This window comes from Gallinula chloropus (assembly GCF_964237585.1).
Source record: "Gallinula chloropus genome assembly, chromosome: 15".
Classification (NCBI taxonomy): domain Eukaryota; kingdom Metazoa; phylum Chordata; class Aves; order Gruiformes; family Rallidae; genus Gallinula; species Gallinula chloropus.
This window is the reverse complement of record NC_140100.1, coordinates 10446803-10465741: the sequence shown is the minus strand read 5'-3', so window position 1 is coordinate 10465741 and position 18939 is coordinate 10446803. Positions and strand designations below refer to the sequence as shown.

General features: G+C 43.8%; 1 protein-coding gene across 1 annotated transcript in view; it reads left to right on the top strand.

The window, feature by feature from the left end:
• OTOA (otoancorin) overlaps positions 1-18914 on the top strand; it is a gene marked incomplete at both ends in the record, with an annotated part of 42452 nt that extends 23538 nt beyond the window's left edge. The window contains 7 exons of the mRNA XM_084270940.1: positions 775-962; positions 4396-4551; positions 5880-6022; positions 6428-6564; positions 7569-7666; positions 9544-9736; positions 18475-18914. Coding sequence (XP_084127066.1) covers positions 775-962; positions 4396-4551; positions 5880-6022; positions 6428-6564; positions 7569-7666; positions 9544-9736; positions 18475-18914 — 1355 coding nt within the window. The remainder of the gene's footprint in view (positions 1-774; positions 963-4395; positions 4552-5879; positions 6023-6427; positions 6565-7568; positions 7667-9543; positions 9737-18474) is intronic.
• Between the last annotated feature and the right edge of the window lie 25 nt (positions 18915-18939).

Here is an 18939-nt window from a genome sequence, read left to right as displayed (position 1 = left end):
CTGTTGTAAGTGAACAGCCCTCTCCAGATCCTGACATTTTAACAACATGCTTGACATAAAGAACAAGCCCTGTGCGTCGCTGACACAGCCAGCTTCTGTCTTCACCTCGTTTAAATGTCAGGCGAGCCTGACAAGGCATACATCTCTGTCAGGGTATTTCAGAGCAAGAGGACCTCTCATGTCTGTTCCTTTCCTCTTGAGCTGGATTCACGTACGTGCTGCTTGAACGTGGAGGAGTTTATTCAGCCACAGCATTTGTTGGTGAAGGATGACATAGCTGTGTGGAGCCTTCCACTGAGGTCACCCTGAAGATTTGTGTTTCATTCTCACTCAAGCAAAGCTCCCAGCCAGTGGTGGGTTTACCTCAGAATAAGCCCTCACCTGGATTTTGATGCCTTTAGGGAATTAGACTTGAAAGAAACTTGCAGGATGTTGGTTACTCTTGCTGCACACACAGATTGTAGTTTTATTGTGGCTTCCCGTATTGCGACTGTTCCGAAATAGATGTCTGCTCCTGTTTTTCTTCCAGCATGCACTGCCTTTGGAGGACAAAGAATATAAACAATTTCTTGCAAGTTAGGCAAATTCTAGATTTATATCCAGGATGTTAGCAATGTAAATATTTAAAGACATTCTTTTATTACAAGGTAATAAATTTATCAATATCACATCAGCTGTAGTGAATTCATAGTCTGTCACCCTCTTAAATCTCAGCATTGCTTTGATTTCTTCAATCTCCTTGAAGAAAACATGTTATTTGACTTTTTTTTCCAGATTGTCTGGGAACCAGAGCTCCTTCTTCAGCTGAAATTATCAAATTAGCAGAAGCAAATGCCTTTTGGTCAGTTCAGGAACTGAAATGCATTGACACAGAGACTTTTGACAAAAGCGTGGAACTCCTTGGGACTGTCTCAGGTTTCAACAGATCCCAGCTTATTGCCTTGAAGGAAAAAGCCAAGGAGGTAACTATGCTGTCTGTGAAGGAAAATTAAATCCATAATTTGATTTGCTGTTATTGAACGATGCGGTTCTAAAATAACTGTGCTATGGCAATGTCACTACCACTGCAAGAATGTCTATTGTTTATTGGAACAAATAATGGGAGAGGGTGATAGAAGGCTATTGCCTCTGCTTTAGAGTCAACAAGTGGGTAGTTCTGAGCTATTGGCAGCTGAAGTCCGTGAGTGCTTTTTCTTTTTAATTGCTTTTCAGATGCTTGCTTCTCGTTTTTCCTTCATAAATGAAGTACTACAAGCTGTTGATTGGCCTGCTGACAATTAAACACAGAGTGTTAAACAGTCTATCAACGTTAAATATAGTTTACAATGGTGTAAAACCAGACTGAAAGAGACTGCTAGTAGCTGAATAAACCTCCTTCTTCCACCTTCCTATCACAGGCAGGGACAAACCCATCAGTGGGAAACCTTAGGGAAGAAAACAAACCAGGTTCATTTACTCTGCTTTTACTCGGGTGTTACTGGTGAGTGCAAGTGATAGAAATGAAGTGGAGAAAAGACCTCTGTGTTGGGCTGTGCGTTGATGGAGAGGAGCAGGATTGCAGTCTCAATTCTCATCACCACTCCCTGCAGCACTGCTGGCACCTCTGTTTTGGGGGGCAGCTCCTCTTGAGCTCCTCAGAGGGGTGTCTGCCCCAGGGTTAAGCCCATACATGATGTCCATGCTATAGCCAGGACTAAAGCTTCTCCCTGCCTGGCACTGCAGCACAGAGTCCGTGCCAGAACCTGGAGCAGAGCGCTGTGCTGGGTGCCAGTCAGCGGGCTGTGTCCAGGACATGGCATCAGCAAGGTGTCTGGGCTCTGAGCAGTACAGCCTTGGCCAGCTGTGGGCTGGGAGAGGAGTCAGACCTCTCTCCGTTCCTGTTGTTGGTGTTGCCCTCCTCCTCTTGCTGTTTTGTGGCTGCCTGCACTGCTGGGAAACAGGTGGTGCCCTAAACATGTGTCAGCAAGGAAAAGCCTTAGGGTGCAGTCAGGGTGTTCTGGTTACAGAGGACCCAGAGGTGACAAGGTTACCGTCCTCAGCCTCTCTTCAGCTTCTTGTCACCAGCATCTGCTGGCAGTTATCTGCTCTCTACTCCCATCTCTGAGTGGCTAGCTACTCTGTAATCCCATTCTGTCAAAATGATCCCACGTTTTAAAAGTCCTCTTTAGGCTCCATCAGATCACTCTGACAGAATGGGGTTAGGAAGCATCTACAAGTGCCGTTGGTTGCAAGTATTACAAATGTAGATGTGTGGAGATCTGAGGGCTGTGACCTCTGGAGGAATGCAGGATCAGGGGACAAGGACCTGGGCAGCTTCTCCTTAAACCTGAAGCTGCAGCCAAAGTAGTGGAGGTGACCATGACTTTTGGGTAGCAGTGCAGTTTGTAGCAGTGAAGCTCAGCTTTTACAGTTGCTGAACTCCAGGTGCTCAGGGAGAAGTGGCACTAACTGCATTTTCAACAGCAGATTGTGACTCTGCAATTGTCTCTGCCCACTGCACCAAAGGTGTTCTTCCCAAGACAGATTCCCTCTGTCAGCATGGAGACCTGTGGGTAGGAAAAGGGGAAAAGAATATAATCCTGAAAGAAAATAAAAACAGTGCTCATCTGAAATAGTGGGAGCTAAAGTATTTTCCCGTAGTGCAACATAATGGTATACTTAGAGAGTTCTGTCTGCTCTAGAGGAATTGCCAGTAAGGTTAATACACTCATATCCCAGCCATGTTCAATTCAAAGATACAGAGCTCTGTAGTACACTGAAGGAAAGAATATTCTGTCTGTGTGAGAGGTGGTAAGACAGATTGCTGCTAGACAAAGACACAGCTCCTATATATTAATTGGCACAATGCAACATGGTGTCACACTGAATGTGAAGCCTGAGAATTAAGATAGTATGGTAAAAGCTCTGGAAATTAGGTGCATAAGATGCTGTTATGTTATTAACTAAAGGGCATCTTTGATTATAGGGTGATTAAGCCATCTCAAATTTCCCCTAAATGGATTCATTCCCCCTAAAAAAACCAGTGTGCTACTTATGGCCCCAAACTAATTCCAAAACTCCAGTTATCAGATGGTGTCTTAACGAAAGTAAGAGGCTTAGTGCACTTGTGAGGGGAAGGTCTCCAAGCTCTGCGGTAGTAACAGATGTATGGATCTGTAGTCTCTAGGTGAATGAGGACAAAGGAGTGTTTCAGTTTCATGTGTTGTGTTATTTATATCGTTATGTCTGAGGTTTCATCCAGCACCATAGGATAATGCTATTTATGAGGTACTTCAGATTCTGTGGTTGATGACCTAGATCAGGAACTAGACTTGTGACATTTTTAGCTGTATGTTTTTCACATATCTCTTAAGCTAGAGAATTAAGAGCTTTAAAATTGGGCTAATGCTTTTTACTATCTATTTTCTTTGGAAAAGATTGAAATTTCTCAGGCTTAGAGCCTTTTCCTGTTTCTTTATGACATATAAAGCCAACATAAAGTGTCGGGTGGAAACTTGGTCAGGAGGTACAGGTCCAGCAAAGCATCTCTTAAATAAAGCCTTAACCCCAGGGATGTAATTCAGACAAGTGCCTTGGTGGCCCTGACACTGCTGTGTCGGGTGTGCACGTTGGGATGTGTGGCAGAAGTCTGCAGCCTAAGGAGTGTCTTACCCCAGAGGTCTGGTACAGGAATGGGATTTTAGTTTTATTTTCCTATGTGGAATTAGCAGCAGAATCATGGACTAGAAAACTGTCCTGTATTGACCAACATAACCGAGGTTGCTAGAGTACCTGGGACCTCTGAAGGGCCTTTTGTTTTTCCATTGTGTGCTTGTGTTGTTCAAATCACTTGCTCCAGCCAAAACCCAAAGTCTTTTCGTCTGTAAAGATGATTGGTCACATCCTGAGCCACTGGCTACCATCTTCTGTCGTTCCCAACTAAATGCCATTGACAGCTCTGGACTCTGCAGGTTCAGCTCTTGAAGGATTTTGCTGTTCCTTGGCCAGGCAGACCTTTTCCTGAAATCAAATTTTTCTTAGTGCTGATCTGTGACAGCTTTTGAATCACTGTAACTGTATCACAGGTTAAAGCAGTGTAACATGACGGTTTAAACACACTGGTACTGGAATGGAAGAGCCCCTGCTTATTGCATACTTTTTACAGAGTTTTACAGATTCAATTGTATCTTTACACACACATTCAAATGATTTTACTTTAATATTATATGCACACAAACTAGGCATTCCATCTGTAGGAACTGACTATATGTATTACCTGATCCTCCACTTCGGTTTCTGCTTTGCTGCTCAGTGACTGGTCACAAAGGCAATCTGTAGTCGCAGACTCTTAAAACCAAGGGGTTTGGGAATGACATATATAGAGATTTAACAGGCATTAATGAATCTCTTCTAAAGGTCTGGGGATCGCTGCCAGAGTGGAAGAGTTACCACATTGTTTCCCTGGGCCGCATTGCTCTGGCACTCACTGAACATGAGATCGAAGAGCTGGATTTGCATTCTGTGGACACCATTTCTGTCCTTAGTCAGCAAACGGAATGGACTCTTACCCAGGTAAGTATGTTACTGAATGTACTCCTGGTGAATGGCTCTGGACTCAAGTCCTTTGGGACCAAAGTCCTGGAATTGCCTAGGAAACAGCTAAAGCAATCCACACTGCTCCCTGCTGCTTCTCTGCAGCCGTGACCCCCGTGGAAGTGGGCAGGTGGGTCAGCACAGAGAACTGGCCAAGAGGACATCCATCAGTATTAGCTGTGGTAGGGATGAGAGTATTATTTAGCACTTGCCCACTAAGTTGGAAAAAGAGGCCAGCCCCCCTCTCACTCTGGGCCTGAGTAAGCACTACTGCTAGGAGATACTAGCCCTTCCTAACTAGGAGTAATTGCTGAAGAGGTAGCGTGCCTCCAGGCCCCAGCATCCATTGCCTTAGTTATTAGCAGATATGCTCCTTGCATCTTCCTTTCCTTGAGTAGCATCTAGTTACTCCAGTGGGTCTTTCACAGTAAGAGTTAAAAGCTTTTATTTGTATGTGCAGTTGGCAGCAAGTGTCTGACACTGCGACCCACACCATCAGGGCTCCTCAACTGCACAGATGCTGGTTGCAGCCAGCTATGGCAGAATATCACAAATCTGGTTAATAGGTTCTTGTTCTGAAGAGCACTATCAGGAAGAAGCATGTGAGAGGGTTTTATACAACACTGGTTGGTTTTGGGGGTTTCCTGCTGTCAGTAAGAATAGCTGGATAAAAGAGGTTCAGCCTGCCTAACTTCGGTTGTCTGAAAGGCACCCAGTGTAAGCTAGTTGTTTGAGGCTCAGCATTAGATTAGGAAATCTTGGCAGATGGCTTTGAGGGGTGCCTTGGTGGCAGGCTTATGCTAGACACACGGCGGTTAAGTGGTAGGTTAGGATCAGCACCATCCTAAATGACAGGCTGGCAAAGGCATTTTGGTACCTGTATCCCATTCATATCTGAAAATTAATCCTGAACACAGGCCACCACCTGTACATGGCACTTAGAGAACCTGGGTACTGGAAAAACTGAAAATTTCATGTTGATCCCTTCAGTAATTTATGTTCTGGCAAGTTAATTGAATGGGGCAGCTCTGCTCCAATGCCTGTTTCTTCTGGTGTTTCCTTGTGAAGAGGTCCAGAGAGCTTTCAACTCCTTTGCACCTGGGAAGTGGTTGTGTAAAGTTAATTGTCACACATAGGTGGTGACAGTGCTCCTCCTGAAGGCCATGGCAGAACTCCAATTAATTACACTGGGGGAGGCTCAGGATTATATATGCTCCATAGCTTCTGGTGGGGTTTTGAGCTTTGAGTAATAAAGCCTTCAATTATGTTTGCTCTGTCCATGCAATAATATCTTACTGCTTTTGTAGGCGAGATCTGTTTTGCAGGGGTTTCTAGAAGACTCAGGCCAGACAATCAGTACACTAAAAAGCTTTGATTTAGTTGGATTAGGTGCTCTTCTCTGTGCTCTGAACTCCACAGAAATCACGTCCATAAAGACTGCTGAATTCAGGTACTGCATTTGATACTTAATGAAATATTTATTAATGTCTCTATTGATAAAATCTACTGTGTAATTTGTTTTTCTTCAAGATTTCCGGAGGAAAAAATAAAAAGGACACTTTTTTTACATTTTAAATGCTTTTAGAAAGGCAATAACTGTTACAGAAGGCATGCACTAGTTGTGTAAAACATTCTATTTCAGATTTCCTCTGCCATTTATATCCCAACGTTTATCACACTGAGGAAAACAGGGTTTTTTGCTCAAAGCATTCAACATTTGTATGCAATTTGTGTACCTGTATTGTAACTTGAAAATGAGTTTGCAGGCTTCTTCCAGCACACCAAGCCTCTTCCAGGCATGTCCAGTATTGCATGGAATCACAGTGGGTGACGTTACCCTTGTTGCCTTTTGCAGTGCTGCTGTTGCAAGGATTGGCCTGTTGGTTTGTAGCACCCCTGTTCTGAGGCAGTTTAAGATGATGACAGAGTCGGTGTTTGGTGCTGCTGCCAGCTGGAACGGGTCTGTGTTACAGGAGATCGGTACCATAGCAGGTAACAACATCCAGGTTCCAGACAGCAATGGTTCTGAAGCGTTGTGGGTACAGCACTAAGAGACAGGGTCATGAAGCAGGGCATTTTTCTAGACTGGGAAAAGACATTTCTTCCAGAGAGGAGGCACCCACAGGGATGGACATCCAGTAATTTCATTAGTGCTAAGGAAAAGTTGGGGTATTCTCTATATGGTTCTCTGAATCTGCTCAAAGCAACTTTGGGGACCACAGCCTGAAGCCATTTGGGTCTCATAAGCTGGAAAGGGTAAATCAAGGACAAAACCAGCCAGGACTTTAGAACCAGTCACTGTTTGTGAACCATGCTGCTACAAGAGTGGCTGTAGCAGGGCTGAGCAGCGCTCTAGCTGACCAGGCATCCTGCCTCCCAGCAGTGGAAAGAATGGACTGCCTGTGGGAAAGCAAAAATAGCAGGCTTAGCCTGGAGCAGTACTTCTCCAGAGAGCTATCCCAGGCTGGGAGATGTCCTGAGCCAGAGCCCACATGCCATTCTGCACATTGATTTTTTAATTTCCCCTGCGACCGTTTAACTGCACGTTGAACTCTCATAAACCTCAGCATCCCCGATGGTCACAGCAGTGATTCCACACTGTTAAGTACCTGATGGGTGAAGAAGTAACTCAGTAACTCCCATTGCATGCTAATGCCCCCTAACCTTGCATCAGGAGAGGCTGTGAACTGGCATTCCTAATAACGCTGCTTTTGATTTTATTGATTTTTATCACTGTCTCTTTTTGACTCTTTTCCAAGCTAAAGTAATTCCAGGTAGAGTACATTCCATACCAGTGGTTAAGCACAGACAATTTGTAATGTTGGAATATAATGAAAGAAACAAACCAAAAAAAGAACCAGTATCTCTCCCAATAATGCAGAGTAAATAATTTATTGGTTATTTCGTATAAATGCTTAGAATTTGTATTAGCATAAAAATAAATCTAATAAAAAGAATATTGACTGAGTTCTCTTCCTATTGCTTGGGTATTTTAGGTGGTTTGAATGAGGATGAATTAAAAGCTTTTGATAAAAACTTGATGCCATATTTCCAGCCAACAGCAGTAAGATGTATACCTCCTGAAATTTTCCAAGTAAGAGCTCAATTATTGAAGTAGTAACCAAATTTCTATCTTTTTTTACTCTAGTATGAATAAACTGCAGCACTGATTTATAGTTTGGTTTTAAGAAATATTTTTTTTTCTATGGTGTGTTAAATGAGAGGCAGTCAAGGATCCAAAACATTAACTCTCAGCTATATCATCTGTATTTGTGATGCCCATAAAATATGCTAGACAAGCTTTATTTATTCTTCAGAACGTGTCTCAAGGAAGCAGCAAGGATCATGGGGCAGAAAGCAGGGAATGGACTCTTCTCCTTCCATCACTGTATTCGTATTGGAGTTTTCTTCTCTGTTTATTAATATTTGCAAGGATGCTATCACAGCTAAAATTTCTCTGCTGACTGTGTAAGAGCTTTTTTATTACTCTAAAATCTGGCAACATTCCTCTCAGTTAGCTCTGAAAAACAGATTGTACAGACAGATAGGGGTCAGAAAGGAATTACATCTAATTACTGCAGTTCTGAATGCGGACCAGCAATTAGAACATGGATCTTGAGATCATTGTCCCAGACTTTATTTGACTTAGTGACAAGATTAATCTTCTGCCTAGGCTGGTCTCCCTCAGATGCTCGGGCAAGGGATGTACTTATGGGCAGATGAGCTAAACAGATGTGTCAGCTTCCATAAAAGAGAAAATCTCGTTGAACACTGACTGCTCTACACAGTGCCCCTGACAGTGTAGATAAGCCTGAAATGTCCTAAGTGAAACTATTTCTTTGATAAAACAGGCAAAGCTGAAGATCTGTGGCCTGTTACAGAACTTCTCGCGGATGGCAGACACTTTTATTAGTAATCATAGCAGCGACACTGCAAAGATCTGCTTAAGTAACAGGGCACCTTCTTGGGGGAGTTTTCTGTATTTGAAAGATACAAAGCAGATTTTGTTTCTGCACAGGTTTTGTATAACTTAATTTTATGGCTTTTTGATTTATGAAAAATGACATTGTATTATGGGCTGTGAGTTAAGAAGAGGCTCAGATCAAAATTTCTGGACTGGTAGACATCAACATGAGTTTACCCAGTTTAAAAGAACACCCCACTTGGTAGACAATGAAAATTTGGGAAGAGTTTGCTCCATTGTCAGACCTACTTGGAATGGGAATTTAATCTTTCTGGAGTAGATCCTGGATTCAGAATTGTTGTGGTAAAGGCTTGTTGTGTAGGAGGGCTAAAATTCTTGTGCCTGCAGTATGTTAACTAGAATCAAAGCAATCCAAGTGTGACCAACACATGCAGGCTTTACAAACTGGTTAATTGCTATGTGATATAAGATAATTACTCTGAGATTATGATGGCCATGTTTCATTTTTAAATGCAAGTTTTATTATGACCAAACTTGGAAGGCTTTCAATTTAAAAGAGAAAATTGAATAACGAGATTAAAGCATGGGTTGTGTTTTTTTCATCTCACTGCTCTACTGCTAATTCTAATCAAAGGTCAAACATAGGTTCAAGTGAGGTTTCTTGGGAGCAGATTTAAGGGGAAATAAATGAAAACAGAAGAGGATGCACAATGTCATCAGTCTTTGAGCAAATCAGAGAAGAAGTGGCTGGAAAATTAAACTCCAGCAATATATTGAAGAAGTGTCAAATACAGTGTAGGCATAGAAAGCTTCTCGAGCTGTCAGATCCCAGCAGCAAAGAGAAGGGTGAAACATAGATGAGTGGTCAGTGAAGTAAATGAATGCAGAGGATTTTTTTTAAGCTCTATTGAGCTCTTTTATAGCAACACAATGGGGAAGGCTACTTCCCCTCATTCCAAATGCAAGACAGTGCTGACTTCTGATTCCTTACCTGCCTTGTCTAATTGACAGCCTAAACCAAATTTCCTGGCTTTCATTCCTCCCAGGCATTGTCCCCAGAACAAATAGCAAACCTGGGCCCTGAAAACGCCGCCATGGTTACCAGGTCACAGCGAGAGCAGCTGAATGCAGTGCAGCTCCAGGGCCTTCAGCTGGCGCTGGACGGGGCCAGGACAAGCACCCCAGAGACCCAAAACGGGGCAAGCACTACCCAGGAGGTGCAAACCCCAACTCCAAACGGTGAGTAGAGTCTCCTCCTCCTCCCGCTTGGAGGAGGACACACACCTCAGGGGTGTGCAGCCTCAGCATCCACCAGCATCAGAGCTGTATTTTGAAGGTTGGCTACAGTGAATTTTCTAATCAACTTTTTAACTCATGCCTCAAATCAAATACCTGACCAAGACAAAGAGCAAGAGATGATGAAGGAAGAGTGTCAGCTGGCATTGGCAGCTCTATGCTGTTAGTAGCATCACACTATGCTAAGCACTACCTTATGTAAAATGTAGTCTGAAACAGTGAGCTTTTTCCCTCTCCTTTCCCATACTCTTTGCCTAAATTTAAGGCAGGGCTCTCCATCTCTGGAGCTTCAGATCACGGCCTTTACCTGCAGCAGAGCTGCAAGCGGGAAAGGAAATAGCATTGGGGTGGATTAGCATCTTTATCCAGACTGTAGGACCCCTTGATCAGTTTTTCCTGCTGTTCCCATCCTATTTGGAATTAAAACCTATGAGTACCTATGCTTTGGAGGTTTAACATTTTACTTCTCCACATTGCAGTTTATACTGGGCAAGTTGTGCTGGTAGGCACATTAATGGACCTTCTACAATGAGTAAGAGTGTGCACACAGTCAAGCCAACATTGAGAATTTACCCCTGCCAGATAGCAAATGTTGCTTCCAGTGACACCAGCAAGACAAAAGCTGTTGAAGAAGAGAGAGGGATGTTGAAGTGCTAAAACAGGAGTAAGGGGGACCAAATGGCTATGATGCCCATGCTGGAACTAGAGAGGACCTTGCCAGAAGCACTGGAGTGGTGCTCTCAGCCCAGCTCTCTCACATGTGTGACCTGTTCCCTCTGTAGATGTGCCAAAGGGAGGAGTTTTCTGGGTAAACATCACCTCAGTTCTTGAGCTACTCCTTCATGATTCCTCTCTCTAGTGAGTACAACCCCTGGGAAATGTGTTTCTTGAGCGCTGTGTGTGCTAAACTGGAGGTGGCCATCCTGACTGGTGTTGCCTTTTGAGCAGCTGACTGTAGTTAAGATGCGGCTGTTGGAATTTGCTGCCCCGTGTTGGGGTGCCGTGGTAAGACTGTACTAGACCAGAACTGTGACACTAAGATACAATGCTTTCTGCTTTCCAGGTGCTCCATGTTTGAGTGGCTTCAGCATCGGGCTGTGTGCTGTGTTTACACTGTACCTGCCTTTCTGAATCAGTGATTGTTAAGCTTGGGTAAGTCATTTCCAATGAGAGGAAGCTTTGTGACTGAATCATAGTTCACCTGTAGCACAGAGCAATGCAGGGAGAAGGGCTGTGAGACTCCTTTCTGCTTCCAGTACAGAGATAACACTGCCTGAATATTTTTTCTGCATTACAGAGGTGTCTTGTACCTCTGTTACACTATCTGTGGATCTAATCAAGGGGAAAGCACTTTATCTTATCTTTACTGTAAAGCCAACCTTAACAAAAATGTATTTAAAATTCCATGTAACACCAGCCCATTACTGCATCGTTATTTGGAACATCTTGTTGGTATTAACCTGTATTTTGCCTGTTCCAGTCTATTGATAAGATTTGATTTCACAATAGCTTTGATAATCTCCCAGTAAAAGACTGTTGCTAATAACTTCCATTGGATTTTACTGTTTTGACAGGCTAAAATTTAACAGGAGCACTGGTGGGTTTAAGGTATAAATTCCAATTAAGCAAACTAAATGCTTAAGTGTTCTACTTAGTCTTTAAGACTGCAAATCAAGGTATGTCAAAAGACCTAACATTTGTCTTTGCTTTTTGATTTTCAGTGTCCTGGAGCTTACAAAGGAAATGTTAGAGATAAAAGAGTTGCAGCTCAGCATGAACAGTAGAATCAAGAGGCTCTGAGATGTCTGAGTGCAAAGTGGTTCATTTCTTAAAAGCAACACCTTCATCTGCCATCATGATGTGAAGTATCCCCCTTTGCCTGTCTTAACAAGTAACACAGGGTTCCTCCAAATACTTCAGACAGATTTCAAAACTGGAAATGGCTCATCTGTCTAGTGAGAAAATCTCAGAGAGCTCTGCTTACGTCAGTGACCTAGGGGACAGGTCGCAGGTGACTGTTACTTGTAGGCTGATGTGTTGTACCCAGTGCTTTTTACATTGGCTGGTATGGTCATGCTGTTGTATCCATATCCATCTGCTGACTTTTATTCTTAGCCTTTGAGCATACATTCCTCTGGACAGTGGCTGTCCTTCTGTGTGACCTAGTAGAAACAGTGCTAAAAGTTACTGCTGTTGCAATAAAATAACATAATCTCTGGGCTGCTGTTTTAAATCCTGCTCAGATAAGAAGTGATGACGTGTTCGTATACTTTAAGCACCTGTATGACATGTAGCTGCCCATGGTTGTGTGTATCCAGCACAGAGCTGCTGGCACAGAGGGCACTGGCAAGACTGTTAGCATTTTGTGTGACAAAATGCACTGTGGAAACCTGCTTATTTCATCACAGAATTATAAAATAGGATCATGGACTTGTTTAGGTTGGAAAAAACCTTTCAGATTATCGAGTCCACCTGTTAATCTAGCACTGCCATGTCCACCAGACCATCCCAAAATATTTCCTTCACTGCAGGCAGGGTTGAAGTGTGCATGGGGAATAGGCTCTTTGTACTACTAAGACTGTCGATCCAGTACTTTCTCCAAGCTCTGTATTAACACATTTCTCATCGTTACAAACCACAAATATCTGACTGTGTTTTATCAACATATGGCTTACGTGTCTAACGTTTTTCAGGCCACGCCTTGGTATTTTAAACAATGGAAAAAACAGATCTATTAAAAACCCCTCTGCATGTGAACATACATTTTCATGTTGTTCAACCTGATTTCAGGCCAAGAATGCCTGGTGCAGTTTCCCATTTTGCCAGTCCAAAAGTCTTTCTCTTTTTTAGCTGAAAAAAGCAATGAGTAGACTTGAAAGTTTACCTTTTTCATGTAGGGCTGTGCTCTAGTGAATACCTTTCAAACCTTTATTTGCATTTCATTCTGGCAAACATTGTAGCTAGCTCCAGCGCTCAGAACAGGACTGAAGTTTGGCTGTATGTGGGGAAGGAATAGGAGTGGGGCTAAGAAGGAGAGCTGGAGGGAAGAGGCTTGCTGCTCTTGCTGCTGCTGGGGGAAGGCTGAGCCTTAGCTCTTGCTGCTGTTGGGAATAACAGCTCCCACCACAGCCCCACGTATTCCGTAATTCCTGCAGCAGCAGGAGCCAACCTGATTTTCAGGGCTTCGTTGCTGGCAAAGTGAGCAGTGAGCGGGGGGCTGCAGTTCACCCCCTCCTGGTTCCCTGTCCCCCTTTAGCGCTCAGCTGCTCAAGGAGCTGCCTTTGCCTATAACTAACCCTGATGTCACAGGTAATCCTACATGCTCTGGGTTTGCATTTCATTAGCAAAGAACTACTTACTATTACCTCAAAGTGCCACATGCCTTTTTCTGTCACACTAACAACACGATTCCAGCTCTTCCTGCTGAATTTCCTTCCCTGCATCACATGCAGTAGATTGCAATGTTTATTTAATTAGGCAAGTAAAAGGTTGTATTCATCCCAGCAAATACATGTGGATGCCCACTCAAACAAATACATGCTTCAGTGGATCACATAAATTACAAAGATTAATCTGTCTTTTCACATTAAAAAGTTGTGTCTCATTTAGATGTGAAGGTACTAAAAAAGGTTGTTTGATTTCTGGAAATCGCCTGGCTTGGATTCTGTGTGCACCTCAGTGGAGGTACAGGAGGGTATTTTCACAGTCGAGACAACAGTCAGCATTTCCAGTTCAGCTGTTTAAGTCAGATACGTGACTTAGCTATACCAAACACTTCAGAAGTCCATATGAGCTGAAAATGATCTTCTCCTCTCAACGTACCTGGGAGTGATTCCATCTGCAATTATGTGAGTCAGGTTTGGCTTTTAATTGGAGCAGGAGTGAGCTCTTTGTTTTGTGCCATCTGTGCTGTAATTTCTTTCAAACACAAGTGTTTTTAAATAGCTGAAGTCCTTGATTGTTTATTTGTTTTATTAAATTAATAATTACTTAAATAACTTTAGCCTTGCATTTCCATTTGGTCCAAGACATCTCTCTCTCTTACACGAGTAGTGTAGGGAAGGGTAAATGTGGAGGACCCACTTAATGTTGTACTTATTCAGTGGGGAGATTGTAAGTCCCATCGGTTCATAAAACAATGTGAACATCTTGGGTGGTGAGTGTTGTAGAAAAAACAGTTTTACTTTTGCTAGTGTTCCCCTTGTAAAGGTCTCTGCTGGAGAACCTCATTCTACAGAAACTGCGATTCATGAGATACCTCCCTCAAAGCTGTCGAAACTGAATTCCTGTGGGAAGAGCAGATGGAAAGGAGAGAGAGATGGAGAGCACTAGTATGCATGGTATGTAATCCGCTCTCCACGTATGTGATCTGCTATCCATTCACAATCTGGCACACTTCCCCTGCTAAGAGGAAACTGAAACACATATTGCTTTCCTCTTTGCTCCTGTGGAACAAACCACAGAAGCCCCAGTGCAGGCACCCGTGCCATGGGGCGCTGCTAGCCTGTCCATCTGTCCCCTGCATGTGTGCTCCATACAAAACACAGTCACTTCCCCTGGAATGCCTGCATGGGAAATGTGCCTCACAGTCCCTCTCTTCTCACACCGTCAGGATTTTGGGGAAGAATATACTACAGAGAAATTCTGTATAAAGATTTCTTTGATCCTTAAAGAAATGTTGCTCTGTGTTGTAGAGGTGGGTAATGCCTCTTTGTTAAACCAAGCTTAATTTTTCCTATGTCCTTTTATTTCTAACACTTTTATTTGAGAATGAAAAAAAAATCAGATTAATGTGTAAATTTGCTGTAGAATACATATCATGGCATCATTTTCTTATCTGCATATTGAGGGAATTGCAGCTCTCCTCTTGTGATGACTCTGACGGTTGCTAAGTGCTGCCATACACAGTGCAGGATATACATCCGACTGTTGACAGTCTGACATAACTCTGGTGTAGGCCTGGATCTTCTGAGTGCTGTGAACCATGTCTGACAGGTGGCCCTGTCCAGCAGTGTGTACAAGGATTTATTTGATTGTATCTCGGATTCTTAAGGGTTAACTTTGTTGCCTTATTATTTCAGTGCCTGACACCTTTATATTCAGAATTGTGTTTAGAAAAGAGACAAGGCTTTCAGGTTCTGGATCACTGAGAGAGAAAATATCCCTACCACTTGGGAATGGGGAGATGCCACATTCATGGTATCTTTAATTCCCTGAAAACAAGGAAACAGCTTCTCATCCACAGTGTCTGCACACTGTCCCTGTGAAAGCTGGCATTATGGCTGTTGTCAGGTTTTGTACAGTACAGGGAATCTTTGACTCCCAGTGATCTCAATCTGTCACATCAGAGCTAACCAACTCCTATCAGCATGAGGCTCTAAAGATAGTGCTTTGGAAAAAAATGGCATCCTTTAATTTTAAAGTTAAGCAGCCCTTTATGCCTTTGTATAATCTGCCTCAATATAATCTGCTCAGATACTCCAGAGGCAATTATGTATTGCATTATGGCAGATTTAGCTTGTCATTTGGCTGCTGTTTGTATCAGGATCATCACCACCCAGTTTATTTTCCCCTAACACACACTGCAGCCCCATCATGTCAGACCAGGACCTTGTCAGAGTCCCACTGTCTGTCCTCATCAAGCAGATGTGAGGCATGCCTCCCAGGCATGCCAGCCAAACACACCCTGGCTCTGACATCACCTGGAACCTGTCACTTGGGCAGGTGATCCTACAGCACTGGCCATAGTGCAATTGCTGGTGGTGTGGCTCTTGCTGCATGGTGCTTACAGACAGCAGCCAGTTACAGTGTGCCAGCTGAGGAACTCCTTCAACTGTGGTACCTTGTTCCCTTTTGATGAACTGTTTTCCTTAGAAGCAGAAATCAAATTCCAAATAACCTTCTCCTCTTTGTTTTCGTATTTTTGTATTTTATATTTTTTCTATTTTTTCCCCTCAAGACAAGGCTGATGTCCCAGGCTGGCATGTAACTTTAAGCAATTAGGTCTCTTTATGTTAGTGAGAATGTTTTCAGTAAGGGTGTGGGTTTGTTGGTTTGTGGGGATTTTTAGGGAAATGCATGCACATATGTGGCCTAAGGAGCTAAGGCTAAGAACCCTTACTGTCCTGCTTAGTGAAATATTCTCTCCTGGGCCATGTGATGTGGGACAGCCCTGCAGACTGTTACTGCTCTGCAGCTGAGGGCAGGGATCTGACTTCCCTTTCCAGTAAGGCAGGAAGGAAACTGGATAGAACGGACAGGTCTGTGAAGAATGAACAGAAGCTCCAATGGAAGTTATGTTTCTCTTGCCAATATCCAGCACATCTGAAGTTGCCCCTCAGGAACTATATTTTGTGCAGTTATGCAGTGTGCTTTAAAAAGTGCAGATTAGCCACAAACTTTCCAGACACCAAAAATCTGTGTAACAGGCAGGTACCCAGAACGTCATGTTTTGGTAGTGACTGGCCCATTATCATACTATCTTTCCATATCTCTCTGCTCAGAGAAACAATGAGACTAGCTCAAATACCCCACCTCACCTTGTCTGCTGTCAGGACCTCTAGCAGTTTTGTACCACAGGATATTTTTATCAAAATTCACATCTGGTTCTTCACTTGTACCCAGAAATAGAAGTATATGACTTGTTTTGGTTTTTGTTTGGAGTAGCAAGCAGCCAATGTCCATCTGTCTCTTCAGCATCAGTCGGATTAATGAGAGGATTTTCTTGCCTTCATGATGCAGGAACAACAAGGCATGTTCAGAGCTCACAATCCAAGTGACTATATGCTGCAGCATTAAATGGGAGACTTGTGACTGCTGGACTTCTTGCTTTGCTGGCAACAGGGTAACATTTATCTTCTAATGCTTTAGCTGGTTTAAGTAGCCTTACAAATATTTAACAGCATCTCACTTAATATCTTCTTTTTGGGGGACAAGGAGGAAAGAAGAGCAGCCAGGAGTAATTTCCTAGAGGAGAAGTATGAAAATAGTGGAAAACACTAATCTGTCACAAATACAGCAGGGTAGTATTTCCTTGTTCTCTTCCCCCAAGAGATTTTAACCACTTTATAGAAAAGAACTGTATTGATTTGTCGAAGAACAGCCCTTGCTACAGATAAAATCACATGTTGGTTTGATGCACAAGCTAAAGCTGCCCTAAGTCATCTTTAACTGGGGCCTGAAATAAATAATCAGACATCAGAAAACAACTTAGATCACAAACAAGTTCTGAATATATCCTGCATGAACTGAGAAGAGGGTTGAGGCAGAAGGGATGTCAGCTCTCTGTCTTTAATGTACCTATTAAAATAGATCCCTGTTATGCACCTCTCTGTTTTTTATTTGCTACTTTTATTTCAGTCTTCATGCTTTTATAAGTGTTTATATCTAACACTTTAAAGGCCCATGTTTCAATCAAGTCCTAGCTAACCTGGCTAGCTCGGGCAGTGCTCCAAGACATAAACTGTACTTTCAGCCTGTACCGTTACACCTGTACGTAGTAATGGAGGTGTGACAGCACTGCAACCACAGAGGCTGTGCTTATGTAGCTGCACTTTCTCCTGCACTGCTGCAGTCCATCCCATGGACCTGAGGAGCTCTGTCAACTGTCATCTTCAGTATCAATTCTCCTCCAGGTACAAGATTCAGGTTCCCAATGTGTCCCCAAGGAGGCAGCTTTACTGGTTATTACATCAGATGGTATCTGATGTTGAAAATTACTTAGTATCTGTTTAATTAGTTCGTTACAAGTTCAAATCTATTAAACTTTTCAAATGTAACATGTAACTTCTTCTCGTAGGGCATTATAAGTGCAAGATAAGAGATACTACAGAGCTTGTCAGAGAGTTGGATTATTGTACTTGCAAGCACACTGATTTAAGAGGACAGGCTTTGATTCCTAATCTCTGAAAATAAGTAAGTTTGTTTCTGTCATGCTGTGGGTACTTATTAAAATGGGAGCTACTAATCAGTTTTCTCTTCTTTCAGGGAACGTATAAGCCAGTTAAAAGATTTCAATGTTTGTGCTCCATTTAAAACTAGAAGCAAGATTGTAGATAGGACCTTTTAATAACTTCTCAAACAATACAGACCCTTCTGTGGTGAGAAATTCCCACATTGTTCTGTGACAGCAAGGTCCTTACACTATTTCCTCAAACAGGCTGTGTAATAATGTGAACCAGGAGATTTTTAAGAAATAACCCTTTCTAAAATGCTATAAAAAAAGCAAACCACGTTCAGCTGCCACCTTTTCTCCACAGCCACTGGAAATCCTGGTCCTGTGGGGCTATTCCTACTTTCCTTTGTTACTGTTTTGATCGTTGGGTGGGGTTTTTTGCAGAGAAGAGTGACAGGTTTCATTAGAATACTGCTTAGGAGGAGACACCTCTGCGAACCACATGCCAGACAGCTGTGCGGCAATGCCCTCCCTCAGGTTTAGGGATTCAGGACAGCAAGGAGGCAGCGCCCAACTTCCAAAGACTTCCCGTTGCAAGGAATAATTACTTCTTCTTATGACTTCTCAAGACATGCGGGTTCTTGGGCTACTACCCACGCATCCCGCCCATCGCTGGCTTTCACGGAACGTGGCGATAGCTGTTAGATTTCGCGGCCTGGCTGCCTGTGGCGGAACCTCTCGGGCCCGTCCCTCCCCTATTCGTTCTGGGTGCTCGTTCCCCGGACAGGCGCCTGCTGCCGGCGGGAGCCGCTCCGGGCTGCACAGCTCCACTGGCTCCCGGTTAACAAACCACCCCGGTTCATTCAGCTGAAAGGCGCTTCTGAAGCGTTTCAGGCAACAAAAGGCGCCGGGGCCTACTCTGGCCTGGGCGCCGGCCGCCCTGCGCGGGACCCGAAGGCGGGCTGCCCTCCTCAGGGCCCAGCCGAGCGCCAGGCCCGATTTCGGGCCGCTCCCTTCACGGGTCCGGGGCTGGGAGCGCGGTGGGAGGCCAAAGGCCCGGACCTAGGTTCGCCTCAGCGCTCCCGGTTATGCGACCTCCGCCGGGAGGCGGCGCGGGGTGGCCCCGGCGCCGGAGGGGCGGAGCCGTTCCCTCCCGTTTCCCAGGGTGCACCGGGCGCGGTGGCTGTCTGGCCACGTCCCCGGGCCACGTCGCTCGGTGCCCGCTGAGTTTACGCCATCTTCGCTTCCCGGC